This window comes from Antechinus flavipes, chromosome 6 (assembly GCF_016432865.1).
Source record: "Antechinus flavipes isolate AdamAnt ecotype Samford, QLD, Australia chromosome 6, AdamAnt_v2, whole genome shotgun sequence".
In the NCBI taxonomy this organism is placed as follows: Eukaryota; Metazoa; Chordata; class Mammalia; order Dasyuromorphia; family Dasyuridae; genus Antechinus; species Antechinus flavipes.
Window position 1 is genome coordinate 227,290,297 of NC_067403.1, and position 23,656 is coordinate 227,313,952.

General features: G+C 39.6%; 1 protein-coding gene across 1 annotated transcript in view; it reads left to right on the forward strand.

The window, feature by feature from the left end:
- Positions 1 to 23,656, forward strand: part of QSER1 (glutamine and serine rich 1) — a 97,488-nt gene that overhangs the window by 69,113 nt on the left and 4,719 nt on the right. Inside the window, exons 5-12 of the mRNA XM_051965784.1 lie at positions 8,826 to 9,142; positions 11,017 to 11,133; positions 11,688 to 11,821; positions 12,563 to 12,774; positions 14,934 to 15,071; positions 18,971 to 19,068; positions 21,552 to 21,701; positions 23,438 to 23,533. Of these exons, the coding sequence (XP_051821744.1) occupies positions 8,826 to 9,142; positions 11,017 to 11,133; positions 11,688 to 11,821; positions 12,563 to 12,774; positions 14,934 to 15,071; positions 18,971 to 19,068; positions 21,552 to 21,701; positions 23,438 to 23,533 (1,262 nt within the window). The remainder of the gene's footprint in view (positions 1 to 8,825; positions 9,143 to 11,016; positions 11,134 to 11,687; positions 11,822 to 12,562; positions 12,775 to 14,933; positions 15,072 to 18,970; positions 19,069 to 21,551; positions 21,702 to 23,437; positions 23,534 to 23,656) is intronic.

Below are 23,656 nucleotides of genomic sequence, written 5' to 3' on the forward strand. Positions count from 1 at the left end.
AGAGGTTGAGTCAGGGTAGGTAGATTTGAAAATATATAAAGAAATTGAGACCCAAGGGTCACATAGGTAATATTTTGCAGAGCAGAGATTCAAATCTAGATCTTCTTACTCCAAATCGAGGCGGGGGTGGGGGGGGGAAGAGAAAAAGAGAGAAGGAGGGAGGAGTGGGGTGAGGGGATGTTTCAGTTGCTCATGAGCGCGCATTCTTTATTATTCATTTTTTTAATATAACAGCTTTTTTATTTTTCCAAATGCATGCAAAGATAGTTTTGAACATTCATCTTTGCAAGACCTTGTGTTTCAAATTGTTCTCCTCCTTTTCCCCCTTTCCCCTCTCCTAGACAGCAAAAATCCAGTATAGGTTAAACATGTGTAATTCTTCTAAATATGCTTCTATATTCATCATGCTGTGCAAGAAAAATCAGATTAAAAGAGAGAAAGAAAGAAAAAACAAAGCAAGCAAACAATAGCAACCTCCCCCCCCCAAAAAAAAAAAAATTATGCTTCGATCCACATTCAGTTTCCATAGTTCTGTCTCTGCATGTGAATGACTGTTCCAATCACAAACCTATTGGAATTGTTTGAATCACCTCATTGTTGAAAAGATAGCATTTTTTTTAATAAAGGCAGTGTAATTATTATGGAATATCACTAGTGAAAGCCTTCCTGTTCCCCTCTCATCGAGTATGACCTCTATGTATGAGCAGATTACCCTCATAAAAAATTACATATAGATGAGAAAGTAAGTATGTGGATTAGGAGTTACTGATTTCTGCTACTGTTTTTGTTAAAAGTCTGAAGTACATATGTCTTGGAGGAACAATGTAAATATTGACAATTAATTGGCACAGAAGAAAAAGATGGAAAAAGTAAATAGATTAGATCAGAGCCCCTTGAACTTTTCCCACTTGTAACTCCTTTTTGTCCAAAAAAATTTTAAGCTATCACAGGAAAATAAGTATATAAATCAGACATATGTTCTTTTTTTTTTTAATTTTTATTTAATAATTACTTTATAGTGACAGAATCCATGCCAGGGTAATTTTTTTTTTACAACATTATCCCTTGCACTCGTTTCTGTTCCAATTTTTTTCTCCTCCCTCCCTCTACCCCCTCCCCTAGATGGCAAGCAGTCCTTTATATGTTGGATATGTTGCAGTATATCCTAGATACAATATATGTTTGCAGAACCAAACAGTTCTCTTGTTGCATAGGGAGAATTGGATTCAGAAGGTATAAATAACCCGGGAAGAAAAACAAAAATGAAAATAGTTCACATTCGTTTCCCAGTGTTCTTTCTTTGGGTGTAGATGCTTTTGTCCGTCATTTATCAATTGAAATTTAGTTAGGTCTCTTTGTCAAAGAAATCCACTTCCATCAAAATATGTCCTCATACAATATCGTTGTCGAAGTGTATAATGATCTCCTGGTTCTGCTCATTTCACTTAGCATCAGTTCATGTAAGTCTCGCCAGTCCTCTCTGTATTCATCCTGCTGGTCATTTCTTACAGAACAATAATATTCCATAACATTCATATACCACAATTTACCCAGCCATTCTCCAATTGATGAGCATCCCCTTATTTTCCAGTTTCTAGCCACTACAAACAGGGCTGCTACAAACATTTTGGCACATACAGGTCCCTTTCCCTTCTTTAGTATTTCTTTGGGATATAAGCCCAATAGAAACACTGCTGGATCAAAGGGTATGCACAATTTGATAACTTTTTGGGCATAATTCCAGATTGCTCTCCAGAATGGTTGGATTCATTCACAACTCCACCAACAATGCATCAGTGTCCCCGTTTTCCCGCATCCCCTCCAACATTCATCATTATTTTTTCCTGTCATCTTAGCCAATATGACAGGTGTGTAGTGGTATCTCAGAGTTGTCTTAATTTGCATTTCTCTGATCAATAATGATTTGGAACACTCTTTCATATGAGTGGTAATAGTTTCAATTTCATCATCTGAAAATTGTCTGTTCATATCCTTTGACCATTTATCAATTGGAGAATGGCTTGATTTCTTATAAATTTGAGTCAGTTCTCTATATATTTTGGAAATGAGGCCTTTATCAGAACTTTTAACTGTGAAGATGTTTTCCCAGTTTGTTGCTTCCCTTCTAATCTTGTTTACATTAGTTTTGTTTGTACAAAGGCTTTTTAATTTGATGTAATCAAAATTTTCTATTCTGTGATCAGTAATGGTCTCTAGTTCATCTTTGGTCACAAATTTCTTTCTCCTCCACAAGTCTGAGAGATAAACTATTCTATGTTCCTCTAATTTATTTATAATCTCGTTCTTTATGCCTAGGTCATGGACCCATTTTGATCTTATCTTGGTATATGGTGTTAAGTGTGGGTCCATGCCTAATTTCAGACATATGTTCTAAAAATGAACATCCTAGATTTTGTCAGCACATTAATTTTTTTCCTTCTCTTCTGTGTGGTAGCTCTGCTTCCCTGGATGGTGGGGGGGGGGGGGGAAGTATTTTTGAAAAGATCTACAAAGATTATTAATCCAAATGTATATTTGTTATTGTTTCAGCTTTTAAATAGCTTCAGAGTAATTTTAATGGGGTCTGTTTTCAAGCTTTCAATAATATTTCTTTCACTACTTACAGTCTACAAAGTTCTGCTCTTCTTTAATGTTTTACAAAGAGTCTATTCCGAACTGGTATTGCCTTTGGTCTTGTCAGAATGAAATGTTAGCTGGCTGAGGTAATTTCTAGGCTTTTTTGATCTCCTTGTTAGGGCTGTTGGTTCACATCAGTTAAATATAGATAATCCAAACTTGCATCTTATTTTCATGACAAACTTTTTAAAAATCATATTTCTGAGTAATTAATATTTCATTCCTCCCTGGAATCTACTTTTTGCTTCTGGAGACTTTTACAGTGTTCCCAACCTGGAAATTCCTATCACCAAAACTATTAACAACACTTTTTGTGTAAAGTAAATGTCCATCAGTTGGGGAATGGATAAACAAATTATGGTACATTAATATAATGGAATATTTTATTTTGCTCTAAGCAAAAACAAAACATGGTAAATACTAAGAAGAGCCCCCTTAAGAATTGCATGAACTGATGTGAATGACAGTGAGCCAGAACAGTGTAAATGGGAAGTACAACAACCATAAAATAATTCTGAAAATAGAAAGAATAAGTTTGGCTGAAAGAAAATACATATGAGAAGACATCTCCCCTGCTTCTTTGCAGAAGCTGGGATCCCCAAGTATGAAACATTGCATTTAACAGATTTTCTTCATGTGCCATTCAGATTTTTTAAATAGTATTTATTCTAATTACATGAAAAGAGGAATTTAAAAATGTTCTCTTTCCCTCTCCCCCAATACAGTAAGCAATTTAATACAGGTTATATATGTGCAATCTTATAAAACATTTTCATATTATGTTGTGAAAGAAGAAACAGACCAAAAGAAAAAAGTATGAAAAACAAAATGAAAATAATATGCTTCAGTTTGCATTCATATTTCTTCAGTTCTTTCTCTTGATGGTGAATATCATCTTTTCCTCATGAGACCTTTGGAATTGTCTTGGATCATTATATTGCTTAGAAATAGTGAAGTTATTTATAGATGATCATTGTACAGTCTTGCTATTATTGTATACAATGTTTTACTTACTTCACCTTACATCAGTTTATCTCTTTACAAATATTTCTGAAATCTGTCCATTCATCTTTTCTTATCTTCTCGTTTTCTTGTATCCCATTATACTCATATACCTCAATTTGTTGAACTGTTCCATAATTAATAGGTATTCCTTCAGTTTTCAATTCTTTGCTACTACAGAGATCTAGTGTAAATATTTTTGTACAAGTAAGTCCTTTCTCTCTTTTGGGGGAATTTCTTTGGGATATAGACCTAGTAATGGTATTGCTGGATTAAAGGATATGTTGTTCAGTTTTGCTGAGTTTTTTTTTTTTTTTCCCCCTTTTCCTCTTAAAAAAAATCATTAGAAGGTACAGTTGTTTGAGAGGGTCAAAGCTACAGAATGAAATTTAAGCAATATTAAATACAAAAGATAGCAATAAAATGTACTTTTGATGAAATTTTAAAGAGAACATTAAAAACTTATAGAGACACAGGCCCAGCAGAAGGGTGAAGATAAAGGGAGCCCAGTCTAATGATGCTGAGCAGCAGAACTGGAGCTTTAATTGAAATTGTGGCTCCTTTCTTTCAAAGTCCTTTGGAGGGAGAGAATCTCAGAACTGGCCCAGCCACTATTTCAAAGATCCATGACCAGAAAGCCTTTCTACAATGACAGAATCTGAGTTGCTGCTGTTGAATTCTTACCACTGGCTTCATGTGATCCTGCCCATAGTCTTCATCGTGGACATGATCTGCCACTACATAATCTATGCATTTTGTTCCAGAGCAACAACAGATCTCAGTCAAGTCCTAATTCAATGTTGTGACCTAGAGTAAAGCCAAGATGGTGGACGGACTCTTGGCAAACAGTACAATTGAGCTCCCCCTTACAGAATTCCTCCAAACAGACACAGAAGATGCACCAAATGAATGTGTCAGGATTCTCCTGTTGGGAGAAATTCAGAAAAATGAATCATTTGTCTAATTCAGATGAGCATAAAGAGGCAGAGAGGTCTGAGGACACAGTGGGTGGAAAGTCTGTACCAGGACATCAAGACTGGACAGGTGCCAAAGAAAGCCTAGCTGCCCATTACTCAGCCTTGATTCACAGATCTAGAGCCAACCTGGAAACTTAGGGCAGAATGGGGGTAAGGAAGGTGCAATTCCCAGGAAGGGAGGGCTTGGGCCAAAAGAAAAAAAGAAATTTAGAACCTAGCAGCAATATATGTCTTTGACCCCAGGAGCAGATCAGGGCCTATTTCAGCATGTAGTCCATCCTGCAGAGGAATAATCAGGATGGGAATCCACCACTCACCCAAAAGAAACCCCAAAGTGAAAATTTTCAAGATCATTATAGCCAACATTCAGAAAGAATTTCCAGGTCAGATTTTTAAAAAGCAAAAAATTCAAGGAGCCAGAAATATTCTCAAGTATTTGGGGAGACTCAATCTAGATCACACTTTAGCAGTCACCACTATAGGATATGGACTTGACAGGAATAACTTACCCAGCAAGACCGAGTAGAATGCTACAAGAGGAGGGAAGGAAAAAAAAGTGTGGGGGAGGGGGGGAAGGATCTTTAATGAAATAAAGGATTGCCAATTATTCCTTATGAAAAACCAGAGTGTCTGTAGACACTTTGAAGTTCAAAACACAGGGTCAGCAAAGAGAAACATAAAGAGGTAAGCATGAATGTAAAGAAAGAATAAACCAAGATAAAGGATAAATTGTATTCAAATATGGAAAATAGATAATTTTATATATATATATGTATATATATATATATATACATATATATATAAAATCTTTCTGAACTCTGTCATTGTCAGGAATCAGAATGTCTAATTAAAAAAATTCTGAAAGTGGTTGTTATGTCTTGATGATCTTAACAATAGAAAGAGAAGGGGCAGCTGGATGGCAGAGTGGATAGAGCACTGGAAGGAGGACCCGAGTTCAAATCCTGTTTCAGACCCTTACTACTTCCTAGTTGTGTGACCCTAGGGAAGTCACTTAACCCAAATTGTCTGAGCAAAACAAACAAACTGAATAGGAAGCTAAAGAGGAATACAATGGTGAGGGAAAAGAGAAGAAGGTAAAGATTATCTCACCTAATTAGGGTATACTAGTAGAAATATACAAAGAGAAAGGGGAGAGGGAGAGTATTTGACACTTCATGTCACTTCTGAATTGGTCAACTGAAAGAGTACACACACATTTCACTCAACAGAGGAGTGAATAGGAGAGGTGAACAATAATAGGAGGAGAAGGAGGAAGAATTGGAAGGATCAGTTCTAAGCAAAACAAAGGATGTATAAAAAAATTTTTGTGAGGTGGCAAAAAAGTGGGAATCTGAAGGAGTGCACAACAAGCATGATAAAATACTATCGGGTCTTAAGACTTGGTATGCATTGGAAGGTCCTGATCTAGAGCATATTCTGTTCATTATGCTCCTGGTCCAAGCTCTATACATTGGGGGCCAGTTGATGATCAGATTGGATTAACTACATGTTCCAAGTTTCCGAACTATACTTGTACAGAACTGGGATTTCATTCCTTTTCAGGCATAAAGCGTCAGGTTCTAGGCTTTCTTCTCTAGTCCCTGGTACTTACTGCAATGTTTAGCTATGTTGTGCCTCCAGCTTGGACTTTTCTATCTTAGACTCCTTCCCTAGGGCTCACAGACTTCTTACTATGTTGATGTAGGCTGGTAAGGTGTACCTGCTGTTACTTTCCCCCTGAAATTCTTTATAATTTTGACCCATTCTTCTTTTTAAAATCTTTTATTGCAGTAATTGCTGGTGTCTGCTTCTATTTACATTGACATCTTGAAGAGGATTGTTCCCTGTAATGACCATTGGCTAATTGTAATATAAAGAGTATTCTTTCTTGTTTGGGTATAAGCTATGTTAGGTGTCCTCTGAGAGCTCTTGGAAGTCTCATGTTTTGTATATTAAGTAAGTATTATTTTCTTCACTTCTTGAACACCTTTTTGAATACTTCATAATTGGCTCAGGCTTATAAATATATTTTCTTCCAAACTATCTTAGTCACTTTAGAAATCACTGAAGCTTTGAGGTTTTCTCCCGACTTAAAGATGTAGTAGGTTTTTCTTAGCAACACATAGTAATCCTATGTAGGGATTTCCTTTGACACGTAGACTTTTTCCTTTGTAGAAAAAGATTTTAAAAATCATTTTTTCTTCACTAAACTTTCTTGGATTTTAAAATTTTTAGCATGTATTTGTGTGCAAGTTCTGTTTAAAGAGAGAATACAAAGCTTAAAGTGAAAGTAGAAAAGAACAACATAGGAATAGAACAATATGTGTAGGGAAGTAGAAACTGGCAATACCTACTCTGCATTGACAAAGTGTCTAGAGAGAGCCTATTGTAAACAGAGTAGACATAAAATGGGACTGCAGAAAAGAGGAAGGAATCAACTGAACTTGGTTCCATATAGCTTATATGAGATTCATTTTGTCTGGTCTTTTTGAGATCAAGGTAAACCAAAAAGATCCTATTTATTTCAGACTATTCCCAACAAGTACATTCACAGATAAGTACAGAAGACAAACTAAAACTCCCAGTGGTTAGAGGTAGAGGGGGATTGACAACTGGGAGAGACCAGGAAAAATCCTTTAATCTTGGAGGGACTTTAAGGGAGAGAAAAAGAGCTTTCAGGTGAATGTGTGTGCATCTAGGCTTGGCCCTCTTGTTCCCACTAAGCCAGGGCCCTCCTTGTATCCCCCCTGGCCTAGTCTTAACACTAGTGGTTTCCCCGTTTCAGTGTCCCTCAACTCTACTTTATCTACTCATCCTTTAAATGGCTTACCGTTGGGATCGACCACCAGCTCCTAACACTTTGCCTCCCTGTATTGACATTAGTCTCCTTTTCATGTACACTGCAACATGCTGGTCTGATGCGCTCCCATCTCCATGGTCCCAAGCACCCTCTCCTGGGGTTTTAGGGCCTTCCTCTTTATGTCAGCCTGGTGGCACAGTGCCAAGGTGTCCCCTGCTCCAAATCGGCCCCAGGCCCTTACCACTCTGTGACCTTCAGATTCCTTATCTATAAAATGGAGATAATAATAGCAGCTTCTTCCCAGGGTTGTTCTGAGGATTGAGATAATATTTGTAAAGCACCTGCTGGCACACAGTAGGTGTTATGGAAGTGTTGGCTCTTATCATTATTAATGAGATAATATTTGTAAAGCGCCTGCTGGCACACAATAGGTGTTATGGAAGTGTTAGCTATTATCATTATTAATGAGGTATTTGTAAAGTGCCTGCTGGTACACAGTAGGTCTTATGAAATGATAGCTATCATAATTATTGCATCTGTCGCATCTTGTATAACACTGTATATGTGCTTGCTATTTTCCTCTTAGAATTAGGATCTTCTTGAAGGTGAGCACCCCCAGAGCATGAAACAGTGCCTCGCTCATTGTAGATGCTGTATAAATGATAGCTATGATTATTACATTACTCTTCTTCCTATGTTGCTTCCTCATCATCTCAGGAGTGCTGTTTGGGTACCAGCCACAGACTTGAATAATTTTAAATGGTAATGATAGTAGAAAGCATTACTGTTTGTGATGGTTTTAGGCTCCCTACTCTGTGCCATATTTATTTTAACTGCAATGTGACATGGTTCTGTTTTAAAGTTTCTACATGGCTCATTACAGTCACCTTGGTGCTTTTTTCTCCCTACCCTCACATCCCAGCTGTCTTCAAGGATGATCTTTCTTTAAGCATGAAGTTGTCCTTTTTCTCTTCAAGCTCCATTGTTCCCTAATACTTTGGCTTTCGATACTAATCTTGGAGTCACAGAATTTTATCTTTGAAGGACCATAGAGAGAACCTCACCGGCTTTCCCCATTTTAGCCATGAACATGCTGAGATCTCCAGCAAGTCAGTGCTTTGGCCAGAATTCCAGAGGGTAAATCCAGTGGTCTTGATGCTCTCAGACCCACTATAGTGCGTTCGGCTCACACATCATCATCACCTTAGACTGGACCCATTTCCTTGACTCTCTCTCCCATCCTGGGATGAGCCCTCTAATAACCCGGTGGCTGGGGCACAGGGCAGCTCTGGTCCTCACTGTCTGTGCTCACGCCATGACTTTAGACGTAGAGAGAGACATGACAGTATAAAGGAAGGACACAGACTTACTGGGGGCCTGGTAATTAACCGTGTCGACACTTTGTTTAGTTCCAGAAGCTGTAAAGGTTGCTGCTGGTACAACACCGACTCCTGCCGCCGCCACTCCCGATGCTGCTGGGAAGCACGAGTCTGTGCACAAAGCTACGGCCCCCGCCATAAGTGCTCCAGAAAACGCAAGCTCTGCAGACCCCCCTAAGCTCTCGGGCCTTCACCTCGATGGCCTTTCTTCAGACCAGTTAGCAAAGGTCCAGGAAACAGCTGCCATAGAGGGATGTGTGGAAGAGAACAGCGACAGTGGAGGAGAAGGCCAGTACCGAGAACGGGACGAATTTGTGGTGAAGGTGGAAGACATTGATAATCTGAAGGTAAAGCTGAACATGCTCCCTTTTAACCTCCTTGTGATAACAAGATATTGTCATAGACTTCCACTTAGCCTCCCTGTCTCCTATCTCACTTTTCTTCATCTTCCTCTTACCTAGGTAAGACTGTGCTACTCCTCTGCTTACAAGCCTCTATTGGCTCCATTATTTCAGAATAAATGCAGACTTCTTAGACTGGCGATGAAGCCTTTCCAATCTGACTTTGGGCCACTTTTCTGGCCTTATTCATCACAGGCTCTGTTTCAGCCAAACTGGACTAGTCGTCAGGTCCCATAGTCTCTTCCTCCCCGCCACCCTTCCAACTCTATTTAAAATATTTTCCTTCAGTTTCCTTTCCTCTTCCTTCCCCATGAAGCTTTCCCTGATTTCCTTCCCCCTCAGGTTTTCCTTAAGCACTTTTTCCCTAACACAAAGCACCTTAAATTGTACTTATTTGTGGGCCATGTCCCTCCTTCCCTTCCTTACATGCATTAGATTGTAAGATTCTTGAGAAGAGACTCCATGGTTTTTCCTTTTTTTTTTTTTTTTTTTTTTTTTTTTAATCTCTAGCACCCAACAGTCCCTAACACAGAGTCACTAATAAAATCTGTTGAATGCATTTGCATTTCTTGTATATTGCCAGATATTCTAAGTAATGCAAAGACTATTTTCATCCCTTCAGTTTTAGATAGCTGAAGTGTCATTCTTTGCAAAGCTTTCTATTTTGTCAAAATAATGAGCTAAATGTCATTTAAAAATAAAAACACTGAAGAAATCTGAATTTTTATCTTAGTTCCTTGCTAACTGTAGCTTGGTATAGTTTGGGTTATCGTTACATTGTTGGATGAATTCCATTCTCAAGATAATGTGCATTATATAATGATATGGCTAAGATGGTGGTTTGTTATGGGAGAGTTTGGGGGGAAGGGAGCGAGAAGAACTGAGAAATGGCCATAGTAGCTTTTTTTTTTTTTTTAAGTATAGATAAAACTTTATACTGTTGGGAATAGACAAGCCAAAGTATAGTGTGGTAGATGGAGGACCAGCCTAGGAGTCAGGAAGACCTGCGTTCAAGACTTGCCTTGGATATATGCTACTAGACACTGTGACCAGTGAGCATGTCACTTAGCCTCAATGCCCCCAAAAGAATTCCCTTATCGTGAGCAGTGAAATCATAGGTTTCTGCTTAGAGATGGGGGGAGGAAGTATGTATGTGTAATAACCAGAATTTGTGTAACGTGTTTACAAACTTAAAATTCAAAGGAAAATTACTATTACAGGGAAAAGAGATCAAATAGTATTTGTTAGATGAGGTCTGTTAGCATCTAATGATAATCTTCTTTATCTAACATTACAGTGTTATGTATCCCAAAGTTAACTGTATCTAACATTACAGTGTTATGTACCCCAAAGTTAACACACTGTGACTCTTTAAAGACCAGTATTGTAGAAGCTGCAAAGAAAATATCAAATAAAAAGAACTTTGACAGTGAGCCAAAAATATAATAGACTCTTTTGAGATAATCTCACAAGCAGTGAAGTGATCCATCTATAAAGAAAATGATGGTAGGGTTTCCTCTACCGGGTGGGAGAGTAGACTATTTGACTCTTAAAATTACTTTCTAGATCAGTAGTTAGATAAAGAAGATTATCATTAGATGCTAACAGACCTCATCTAACAAAGTGTTTTTGTTTATCTGGATTATATTTATAGACATTTACCATATTGGAAATAAAAACTAATTTTGAATTTGTAGACCCTCTAAAAGAGTTTCAGAGATCCCCAGGATTCTCTAGACCATACTTTGAGAACCACTGTTCTAGATTCTGTGACCCTGAAAATCAAATCATCTGTTTTGATTTAATTCTATTCCATACAGGTGGCTTTAAAAACAGGTAAAGAACCACCAGCAATCTGGAAAGTACAAAAAGCTTTATTGCAAAAGTTTGTTCCTGAAATTCGAGATGGGCAAAGAGAGTTTGCTGCTACTAATAGTGTAAGTAGAATCAACATCTACCAATTTTGGAAGGTCATTGCTCAAGAAAAGTTATGGATGAAATTCAAGAATACATTCTACAATTTGCATTTCTGGAAGGATTTGTGTTAGGATATCCTGAGTTAAGATGGAATGATGACAGCATCTTAGACATTTTTTCACTGAATGCATGAAGATAAGACTAGACAAATAAACTTTTTTATTTGAAGAAGGGTAACAGAAGTTTACGTTTCCTTAAATATCCGAACAAGCAAATGATAGCGACTCTCTGGGTGTCGTGTTATGCAGGAGAACTCTGATGTTCTCTCTGTCGGCTCCTAGAACAGGGAGTGTGTTCCTAATAGCACCTTCCTCCCCAGCCTGAAACAAGCCTGATCAGCGTTAATGATCCCCTTGGTAAGTTGCATATAAGCTTTTAATTACTGAAAGGGAAAGATGCAGTTTTAAACATCTGATTAATGTTCATTGAAGTAATTTTAACATTTTGTCATGAGTTTTAGTCTTTAAGCAATGAGTACAGTCACATAATTTGGAGTGTCTGTGTTTTTCCTCAGTATCTTGGATATTTTGGGGATGCAAAGAGTAAATATAGACGGGTATATGTAAAATTCATTGAAAACACCAACAAGAAGGAATATGTCAGAGTGTGCTCAAAAAAGCCAAGAAGTCACCCTTTACCAGCATCCAGGTATGTGTCTTCCATTTCAGTTTTGGGCAGGACTTGTCCTTCATGATGGGGTGCAGGAAATGAAATCAATGGAATACTGGACTTTAAAGTTTTAATTACTAAAGACTGAAAATTCAGTAACTAATGCATATTGAATAAATTAATGCTGAGGGCGTTGAACAGACATTACTACTTTCAGTGGTGGTATGGACCCCTCCGGGGTCTTGTGTCCCTTTTATTAGTGCCACCAGAATGCTGGTGCAATTCCAGGTTTTTGGAACTATTGTCAGTGTTTATCTCTGTTGTCTAGAGAATGAGAATTTCCCAGAACCAATCCAAAGGATAAATGATCAGTAGCTGTAGACTCCATGGCTTTCTCCCCAGCCTGGCCTTCCAGCTCCTCATTTTCGAGCTTTCAGAGCTCCAGAAGCTCCACAAGCCAGGTGTAACGTGTAGCCTGTCCCCATGTCAGCTTCTGGGAGTTAGGTGTGCCCCAAAGGGAGCTGAAGGATGAAGGAACTGGAATAATCAGTCCCCTACCTGAATGCTGAATAGAACTGGGGGAGACAATTGCTGTAATGAGGAAAGCTTTGGAGACCTTGGGAGAGATCTCTAGGGTGCGTATCAGATTCCTGAAGTGCTCAAAAGGTAGTAAGGTTCATCCTGGCAAGCACAGTCACATCCTCCACAGGGCTCTGAGTTTTCTTCCTAGGTCATTGGGCAGAATCTGTGGTAACAAAACAAACCCTTCTAACATTGCAGAGCCGTTCACTCTAAGCCGAGCAGCAGCAGTAAAGTTCCTGATCCTCCAGCACCAAAAACAACAAAAGTCTCTTCAGTGAAATCCAAAGCTAAGCAGCCAAAGACGAAGGCCGAGCCGCCGCCAAAGAAGCGGAAGAAATGGAAGCAGGAGCTCGAGTCTTCCCAGTCTGATTCCTCCCCTGAAGTCCACACCAGTGGCAGCGAGGAAGAGGGTGAGTGGGCAGGGACACGTCCAATGAATGGCCTCTCGGAGCCTTTGCTACAGCGCTTCAGGGTGGTGAGAGTGTCTGTTCTAAGAGGTTCTCCACCAAAATGGATTCATCACATATTTGAGTAAAATAGATTTTCCTCATGGCTACTTCATGTAGCATTGTAGTTTATTTTTAAAATTTTTGTCACTCTGGGCCTTAGGACAGCTAGAACACCAGACCTACTTTACAGAAGAAGGGAAGGGAAATGGCACTTATGTGACAGTGCTGGTGGTAGTTACTGTGGGCCAGGTGTGGTGCTGACCACTCCTCAGTGCTTGGCAGGGAAGTCCTGTATTCACGTGGGCCTCCCAGAGTCTGGGCCTCTACCCCCAAATGCCCCAGGGCTTTTGTGATAAATGCTCTCAGGGTGAGGCAGGGGCCCAGGCCAATTCTGCTCCCTTTCCTTGTTCCCTCAGCGTCTTGCGGGACCTCAGACTGTCCGCTTTGCTCTGTCGTCCAGCATCCGTTTTCTCTCTGATTCTTCTCCTCCCATGTTCACTTGCTCGTGGGTTCAGATCCCATACCCAACACAACAGAGAGGATTAATCTCCGTATCACCAGCCTGTATACCAAGCACTATATCGATATCTCATCCCACTCTCAGCTGCCCTGGGAGGGGATACATCCTATTTTACAGCTGAGGAAACTGAGGCAGATGGAGGTGTTAGGTGAATTGGCCAGGGCACATACAGCAGCTGAGACTAGATTGGGGTCCACGTTGTTTGCGAGCTGGATGGTCTCTCCCATCTCCTCCCCCTCCCCCTCCTCCCCCCCGCCTAAACCCCTGTGGTCACTCCTCGACAGCTCTCCCTGTCCCACCCCTCCTCCTTCTGGACTTCTCGCACACGCAGAGCCAGCCCTCCTCCACCTCCCTGTGGCCTGTTGAGTAGTGGTCTCCTCAGCCCTCTTGCTCAGATTCCTGGTGTTCAGCATCCCCAACCTCTCCCTCCCTACCCTTCCCCCCCAGCTCTCTGAAATACTGCCTCTCCATGGGGACTTTTCTGCCACAGCCTCCCACAAAGTTGGTGATGGATTGTTTAATAAACACTCCCTGCCTCTCTGGTGATGTGTGTGTTAAGATCCATGGGAACGGGGAGTGGGTCTTACCTGAAGTTTGTCTCCTTCAGCAGCGCCCAGCCCAGCATTCTGCAGATAGTAGGAACATAATTAATGGTTGTAAGTGGAATTGTGAGCTTCTCCTACCAGAGTCTGTGAATAAAATCAGTGCCCAGAATAGGTCTGCCCATCAAGGCCTGTTTCTCCCTTGGAGAAAAAAGGGTTTTTTACATATTAGCAGCTATTATTTAAAACAGGAAGATTTGGCTTTCCTATTTACATTCAAGGAAGGGATATAAGTTAGGGCTAAATTTTTCAAGAAGAAGTTTCTTTTCGCCTCGGAGGCACTACCATACTCAGAGCCAGGGCCTGGAGGTGGAAAGCCTCGGCTCCCCAAGCTCAAGTCCTGCCTCACAGCTCGCTGGCTGGGAGACTCTGCACAAGCCGTTAACATTGCTTGTCTCCATTTCTTCATCTAAAAAATGAGCTGGAGAAGGAAGTGACAAAGGCCAGCAGCATCCCTGCCAAGAAAACCCAGTGGGGGTAGACACAGCAGCAAACTCTTCTAGCCACCAGGTGTCACCCTCGGGCAGCAGGAGTGCCCAGAAGGAGAGACGCCAGCCGCCCTGGCAGCTCCCAGGGGAGAGTCAGGTTTTCTGTTCTGATACAGATGTCCTGCCCAAAGCTGGCCCATTGCCTCTCTAATTAGAACAGTTTTCTAGGAAATATCACTTTACGCCTTTATGTGACATATTTCTATGCTGGAGTTCTGTGAAAAAGGATGGGGAGGAGACAGAGCCCCCATAGCCTGCGTGGGAGTTAAAGGGTTGGTAGCAGGTCCCGTGGAGAACTTCAGGAGGGCAGCTGACGAGACTGCCTGGTGGTGGTGCCCAAGGTCCCCCTCAAAGTGGCCAGGGAAGCTCATAGGAGCCAGAGCCGGGAGGAGTCTCCCACAGCCTTCCTTCTGCTCTTTGTATCGGTAATTCTTACCTTTAACAGTAATAGTAGGATTTTTGAGAATTATAGTGCATTTCCACTTTTAAAATAATGTATCTATTTCCTAGAATTTGACCCGCCAGCTCCCTCTGTCCCCCGGTTTCTGAACACAAGGGCTATGAAGGAGACCTTCAGGAGCTACGTGGAGCTGCTTGTGAGCATTGCCCTGGACGCAGACACGATGCAGGCCTTGGAGAAGAGCGAGGGTAGGTCCTGAGCCGAGATGGGGGGGCCTTCTCGGCCTAGCATTCTTAGTGCAGACACACTGAAGGGTCCAGCCCGCAATTCTCTGAGCCTCCTTACACTCAGAGGTCTCATGCACAAAAAGGATACAGTCTGATGCTTGTTCTTCTTTAATGAAGAAGACCATGACCTGCAAATGCCTGTGTGTAAGTGAGGGGGGCTGGGCAAAGTGAGCTGGCTCACAGACCTGGGCCTTTTAGGAAAAAAGGTCTTAACTTGCATGAACTGATGATGATGATGAAGTAAGTAGAACCAAGAGAATAGGATGAGCAACTCTGATGGGCGTGGCTCTTTTCAACAAGGAGGTGATTCAGGCCAGTTCCATTGGTCTTGTGATGAAGAGAGCCATCTACACCCACAGAGAGGCCTGTGGGGACAGTGTGGGTCACAACGTAACATTCTCACTCTTCTTGTTGCTTTCTCATTGTTTCCCTTTCTGATCTAATTTTTCTTGTGCAGTATGATTGTTATAGAAATATGTATAGAAGAATTGCACATTTAACATATATTGGATTACTTGCCATCTAGGGGAAGGGGATGGGGGAAGGGAAGAAGAAAAAAATTAGAACTAAGGTTTTGCAAGGGTAATTAAAATTAAAAATTTATTAGTTATTAAATTAAAAGTTATTTTTAAAAAATGTTAAAGATCTCAGTTTGAATGAGATGATGCCCAATCCATATTTAAAGCTAGGTAAAAAATGAGGTAGGGAATGGCCTCTTTTACCCAGTCAGTAAACAAACAAATAAATCTGGAAGGAAAGACCCTTGAGATTTCTGGCCAAAGTTAGAAATAGTTTCTATTTACATTCATTGAGTCAGTCGGGGTCCAAACGGTGACCAGGGGAGGCTTGGCCTGGCTGATCAATAAGAGTCAGGGTGATTTGTGTTTAAGGCATGATCCTTAAGAAAGAAATCTAGCCTGTAAACCCCAGGATATCTTGGGAGGTTTCAGAGATCAAAATTTATATTTCTTTGGGCAGAACCCTTACAGGTAAGGATATGATATCCTATGTAGACAGAGGGAAGAGAAAACAAAGAAAAAAGAAAAAAAAAGTTTAGTATATATTAAAAATGAAGAATGAATCTTTGTATAATTTTTTCATACATTTGTCTTGTGTACCATGGGTGATAGAAAATTATTTAAAATAACTGAGCATATTCCTGACAATATCTAAAATAGATATAATTATTAAAAAAAAAACCTAAGAAAGAATTTCAGATTAATTGTAATGAAAGGTAACTAGCATCTGATTATTAGTACTTCTCTTCTCCCCCATTTCCCCTTTTTCCTTTTGTGTACTATTTCTTTTTCATCTTTTTTCCCCTTACTGTTTATCCTAGCTAGTAAAACATATGACATCTAAAATTTATAGTTAGAATTATCTACTTTGAATATATCATAGATATCATTCAGTCTGGCTGCAGCCTGAGCCTAGTTAATAGCAAAGCTGAAGTGGAAACCCAGGTTTTAGAAAACCCCAGCTGATGCCGTCTCCCCAATACATGGATCAGTAACCGGACAGTCACTTCATTGCATTTCTGTCTGAACTGCAGTTTCTTTTTTTTTTTTTTTTTATATTTTATTTTATTTAATAATAACTTTGTATTGACAGAATCCATGCCAGGATAATTTTTACACGACATTATCCCTTGCAATCACTTATGTTTCGTTTTTTCCCCTCCCTCCCCCCTCTCCCCCCCCCCCAAGATGGCAAGCAGTCCTATATATGTTAAATATGTTGCAGTATATCCTAGATACAATACATATTTGCAGAACCGAACAGTTCTCCCGCTGCACAGGGAGAATTGGATTCAGAAGGTAAAAATAACTCGGGAAGAAAATCAAAAATGCAAATAGTTCACATTCATTTCCCAGTATTCCTCCTTTGGGTGTAGCTGTTTCTGTCCATCATTTATCCATTGAAACTCAGTTAAGTCTCTTTGTCAGAGAAGTCCACTTCCATCAGAATACATCCTCATACAATATCGTTGTCGAAGTGTATAATGATCTCCTGGTTCTGCTCATCTCACTTAGCATCAGTCCATGTAGGTCTCTCCAAGCCTCTCTGTATTCATCCTGCTGGTCATTCCTTACAGAGCAATAATATTCCATAACATTCATATACCACAATTTATCCAGCCATTCTCCAATTGATGGGCATCCATTCATTTTCCAGTTTCTAGCCACTACAAACAGGGCTGCTACAAACATTTTGGCACATACAGGTCCCCTTCCCTTTTTTAGTATCTCTTTGGGGTATAAGCCCAATAGAAACACTGCTGGATCAAAGGGTATGCACAGTTTGATAACTTTTTGGGCATAATTCCAGATTGCTCTCCAGAATGGTTGGATTCGTTCACAACTCCACCAACAATGCATCAGTGTCCCCGTTTTCCCGCATCCCCTCCAACATTCATCATTATTTTTTCCTGTCATCTTAGCCAATCTGACAGGTGTGTAGTGATATCTCAGAGTCGCCTTAATTTGCATTTCTCTGATCAAAAGTGATTTGGAACACTCTTTCATATGAGTGGTAATAGTTTCAATTTCTTCATCTGAAAATTGTCTGTTCATATCCTTTGACCATTTATCAATTGGAGAATGGCTTGATTTTTTATAAATTTGAGTCAGTTCTCTATATATTTTGGAAATGAGGCCTTTATCAGAACCTTTAATTGTAAAGATGTTTTCCCAGTTTGTTACTTCCCTACTAATCTTGTTTGCATTCGTTCTGTTTGTACAAAGGCTTTTTAATTTGATATAATCAAAATTTTCTATTCTGTGATCAGTAATGGTCTCTAGTTCATCTTTGGTCACAAATTTCTTTCTCCTCCACAAGTCTGAGAGATAAACTATCCTATGTTCCTCTAATTTATTTATAATCTCGTTCTTTATGCCTAGGTCATGGACCCATTTTGATCTTATCTTGGTATGTGGTGTTAAGTGTGGGTCCTTGCCTAATTTCTGCCATACTAATTTCCAGTTATCCCAGCATGAACTGCAGTTTCAACAGACACATAGGAGTTGACCCCTAGATGACTTCCAAAGTTAATAATTTACTTTTTAGAATTACTAAAAGTCTTTGAAGGTCTTTTTATATTTGACAGAAAATGACCAATTTTCAGAAAGATAGGTACCATATAGCGAAAGAATCCTGTATGAGGCCCAGTTCTGCCACTGAGTAGTTCTTGGGAGTTAGTCTCAGCTCCCCCATGAGAACAGAAGGGGTAAAGCCTGCCTTGTCTCCCCTGTAAGGTTGTTTTATGAAAACATGTCCCCTGCCATGTGTGACGGTGATGTGTCAGGGCAGAGAGAGGCCCCTTGCTTTAGAAAAGATGCAGCCAAGGCTGGGGGGGAGGTACCTGTCCTAGCCACCCTCGGACCCTGATTCCCTGCTTCCAAGCTAAGTAAGCTTTTATCTCACATTGAGGCCTCTTTTCTTTGCTTCATTATTAGAAGAACTTGTTTGAAAGTTTTCCTTCCATAGATCTTGACAGAAGTCTTTCTGTGGGACACTGGGTATTAAACATTGCATATAATGTCCTTTAGATGTGCTAGCTGTTTTTATTATTAGTTACAAGGGAAAGTTCTCTGGGATGGTAATTGCTAATAGAGGAAATGTAAAAACAAATAAAGAAAAAAACCTGATTTTTTTTTAAGCTATGCCTTCCATCCGTGTCCTATGAGGACAGTCATGGTCGGTCCTTAATTCTTAATATTGTGAGTTGACTTAATCAGTATTTTTCCTGGAAGTTTACATATTTTAAGTATTCTAGTGTATTACATGTTTTAAAATTTGATTATTCAAATGTTTTCTGCTCATTTCTCCTTTAACTATATTACATTTCGGTACTATTCTAGATGAACTACTTTTGCCACATATGAAGAAAATTGATGGTATGCTGAATGAAAACAGACGACGACTTCTTCTGAAGCTTCATTTGGATCAGTCACTTAAGGTATTTCCTCTCACCGAGATGTCAAGCTTGTTCAAAGGGCAGACTTTGATGGGTACGCTCTGCCTTTTTCTCTTCTTCTTGCTGAGGACCCAGCTTCTTCATTCACCAGAAGATTCATGTTGAGTTTTAATCATATTACTAAATGAATGTTTCATGATAAAAATCCTTATCCACATATGTAAATCCATATGTAAACCTACACATATGGATAAAGGAAAAGCTGAAAACTGTGTATGTGTGCTGTGGGGTGGGGGTTGTATAACAGGGGGTGGGTGAGTGAGGACTCCTGTGAGACTACTCTCTGGACTGTTGCATCCCAGTCCCTACTCCACAGTGTGTCATCTCGGCTGTTTTTGTGTAGGAGCTGCCACTGGCTCATTTTACATATGAGGATGCTGAGGCTTAGAGAGATTGAAAGGTCTCCTGAGGCTCATGCAGCGAGTGACTCCAGCTTGGGAGGACTTTCAGGGCGCCTGAGCCAGTAGGGTGAGAGATGGGGCTTGGGACCAGGGAGAGTTTGCGGCCTCCCTCAGCCCCCTGCTCCTTTCTCTTTTCTCCCCTTCACTGCTGTTTTGGTTGGATTCTAAGCTGTCCACCCTCAGTGAGAACCCTTTGAAAAGAAGTTTTACTCCTTTTCTTGTTGAATGTTTTGGGAGGTCTATCATGTAGCTGTTATTGGGGTTTTTTTTGTTTTGTTGTTGTTGTTGTTGTTGTTTGGTTGTTTTTTTTGCCTCAGGAAATTTGTTTTGGTGTTTTTTGATCTCCTTGGCTTATAGGAAAGATAATATGAAAGTAGTCCCTTTATCTTCAGAGTCCAACATACTTCCAACTTAACGTTTAGAATCACTGTTTAGTTTGTAAACTTTTGACGTATTGGTCAAAAGGAATAATTGTGTTCAGAAATAATTTCAGACAGGGAATGCCTATGAATAATGAAAAGCAGGACAATAATTCATGATAAAAGAACACCCTTTAACAAAATTAATAGGGACTACTAATTGTTGGTGGCTAAATCTGGGCAAAGAATCCTACTGTTTAGTGAAGATGAAGCTTTTAGTTTCCTTTTATTTCTCAAAGGAAAGTCTGATTCATCTATGAAAAAAAAATGCCCATTGTGTTTTCATGGCCACAATACTAGTGTTTGGAAACAGTTTCTATATGAGAGGGTTCTTGAGCTCTAGAGATGATATGATGTTGTAGTAATAGGTTTATCAGACCATATGTGTATTTAATTGGAATATTTCATCCTTTTATTCTGACAGTGGTGAACTTGAGCTTATTAGCATCCATTTAGTCACACAGGTTGCCTGCAGCATCCTTTTCATTTCTAAGAAATGGAAAGGCTGCAAACTTAGGGCTATTAGACTATGCCGTGACCTCTCAGCAGTGAGAAGGTGTTTCTGCCCTCATCTCTCACATTTATATCCTTTTTTAAAGGTTTCTGTTCAGTCAGTCCATGATCTATAAGAGCATGTATATGTGGAGGCAGGTTGGATAGGAAGTGATATGACTTAGACATGGCCCAGTCCCAGCTTAGGGCCCATGACATATTCTCTGAGTGGTGCCTCTTAAGGGTGAAGATGATCTGCTTTTTATGGTCCTTGGAGAATCAAGAGATGCCCTCTCATTTGCCATCAGGACTCAGGAGTGCTCTCCAGCATAAGACCACCGAAGTAATGAGACGGCACCATGAGCTAGGTCAGAATGGCCTGTGTTCCCCTCCCACAGGGTCAGGCTGGCATATTGTCATGAGAGCTACTAGCAGAAAGGCGATAAGAAAATCTGAAAGTTTGGCCTATTCAGAAGGCTATCAATTGACTCATTTCTGGTCTATACATAGAAAATACTGATTAGTTGGATGAAAAACAGAAGTCCATGGGGCTGAACCAATAAATAGCCTTAGGATCGAACAGCTATTAAAAAACTAATATAGATTTAATTGTAATAAGTGACAAATAATGAGTATCTTAAGATCAGAAAATTTAAAGTTAGAAAGAAGTTGAGATATCATCTAGTCTAAAAGTGAGACATAACATTTACCCAAGATCCCACAGGGAAAAAAGCAATAGGGCTGGGCATGAAATGAGGACCTTCTGACTCTCCTTGTAGGGCTCTTCCCATTACACTACACTGCTTGGTCTGTGTAAAGAAGGCTGAAACACCTTGCTGGCTGTTGATTGTTTTCTAAGACATTTTTCCTTCGGGAAGTACAAGTGAACCTAGACAAGAAATAACTTTTAATAATTACCAACTTTTTATATCATATATCAGACGTAAAAGCCTACATTGGATTTAATGTTCTGCACGTACTTGAAGCAATCGGTTGTGTATTTTCTTTCCAGATAAGTTGGTTCCCCTATCCTCCTATTTTAAAAACTATATTCCAATGCCAGCTTTCCATTTCTGATCCATTTTTAATTGATTTTTTTAAAGTACTGATTGTTTCCTTCAAACATTTTTTATTTTGCTTTTCTCTTTTAAAGAATGCTTTGGAAAGTTTTCCTGAACTAACAATAATTACTCGGGACTCTAAAGCAAAAAGTGGAGGATCTATTTCAAAAATCAAAATGAATGGTAAATCTTATAATAAGAAAACACTTAGGACTTCCAAATCAACCACTAAATCAACACAGGTAAGTGCCACATGATTTTAAACTATTTTCTATCTCTACTTTAATTGCTCCCCACTAATCCTAATTACACAACAAAATGCTCCTTTCCTCTAAGATTCTGAACTCTGAAGTTCCCTTTTCTCACCCTTCCTTTGTTCATCAGATCTTCTACTGCCTTACTCCTCTAAAGTCACTTATCACCATCAAGAGGTTCTTTTCTCACAGTTTGACCATCCTGCCCTAGATTGACTTTTTTAATAAGAATTTATTTTCCCTCCCTCTCACTGAAGAATTATTAAAAGAAAACTTCCTAACCCATCCATCAAAAATTCTCACATTGGCCATGTCCAACAAATGTAGTTCTCATTCTTCATTTTTAAGTGCATCATTTCTAAGCGAAGGTCATGGATTTGAACTTTAGTTCTTTGGAATCATGATTTGTCATGGTATTGATCAAAGTTCTAAAATCTTTCAGAGTTGTTTTTCTAATTTTATCAGATCTGGCAAGTAGTAAAATATGGTAAAAGCCCAAAAGTAATTTGAGGGAATTTTTATATTAAGAACAAGTTTAAAATTGACATCTGACATTTAAGAGGAGATGAGGAAAGGAGGGGGAGGGGGTATTAGTCCCTAAAGAAACATACATATTTCTCATGTGAAGTCCTAGAAAAGAGAAACTGTTGTTTATATTAATAATATTATACAGTAATATTCCATAACAATTACTCAGCCGTTCCTCAGAGAAAAGTGTCTGTGGGTCTTCAGTTTTAAGCCATTTTCTTAACGGCTGCTATGAGATGTGAGATGTTGCTCTCTATCTGATTTCAACCAGACTATTTTCCTTTTTTCTTTCTTTCTTTTTTTTTTTTTTTTTGAGATAATTGGGGTTAAGTGACTTGTCCAGGGTCACAAAGCTAGGAAGTGTTAAGTGTCTGGGGCTAGATTTGATCTGGTCCCCCTGATTCCAGGACTGGTGCTCTATTTACTGTACCACCTAACTGCCCCTGCCAAACTACTTTCCCATTCTCCCCTCAGTATTTTAGATGTTAAGATCACTCCTCACTATTATGGTTTGGGATTTATCAAACACTAGGATATTCCCTTTCCTTTCTTCCCAGACTTGGCCTGCTAAGCCAGCAAAGCATCTTCCCACTATGAATCTGTCCTTTGGGCATTGTGTTCACTTCCCCTTACCTCAGCCCTGTGTCCTCTTCACCATTTGCTTTCTTAGCATCTCCTCACAAGCTCAAGATGGGAAAAAGGAAGTCATGAAAATGTGTCCTGTGAGGGCTCTTTCAGACCTTCTAAATACTTCCTCAGGTCTAACATCACACATCCCTCTCTTGCCCAGATGCACAAATTGCTCTACTTTTCCAAGAAAACTGAGGCCCCTCTTGGGAGCTCTTGCCCTCCTCACTTGTCCCCTTTCCCCCTTCCTCCCTTTTTCACTCCACTTCCAGAGTGAAAGGATCTCCTTTCTTAGCAGAGCCAGTTAGGGAGTCTTCGGAGTGTCCCTTCTTATCTCTTTGGTGAGCTCACTTCATACCCTATCCTCCTCCTGTAGCTATCAAGGAAGGATTGTTATTCGTTCTCAATGTGAACCACAAAATAGTGTTCTTAATTTGCCTTCTGCCAAATCTCCCTCAGATAAGTCAGTTCTACAATTGAAACTGAGAGTTTGATTCAGTATATTTGTAAAAGTATTCTTGTGTCAAGTGCTAAGTTCAGTGAAATATATCATTAAAATTTTTTTATAGGAGTTTGCTGTAGATCCAGAAAAAACACAGTTGTATTCTTTATATCATTCTCTGCATCATTACAAATATCATATTTATCTGATATGTAGAGAGGAGGTAAGTGCTTATTAATGTATTTGTTAATTATTTCTTTATGTATGTTATGTATTATATATTATTTCTAATTCTTTTACAAATTATGCTTTTAAAAAATCATCTGCTTTAACAAAGACCACATCT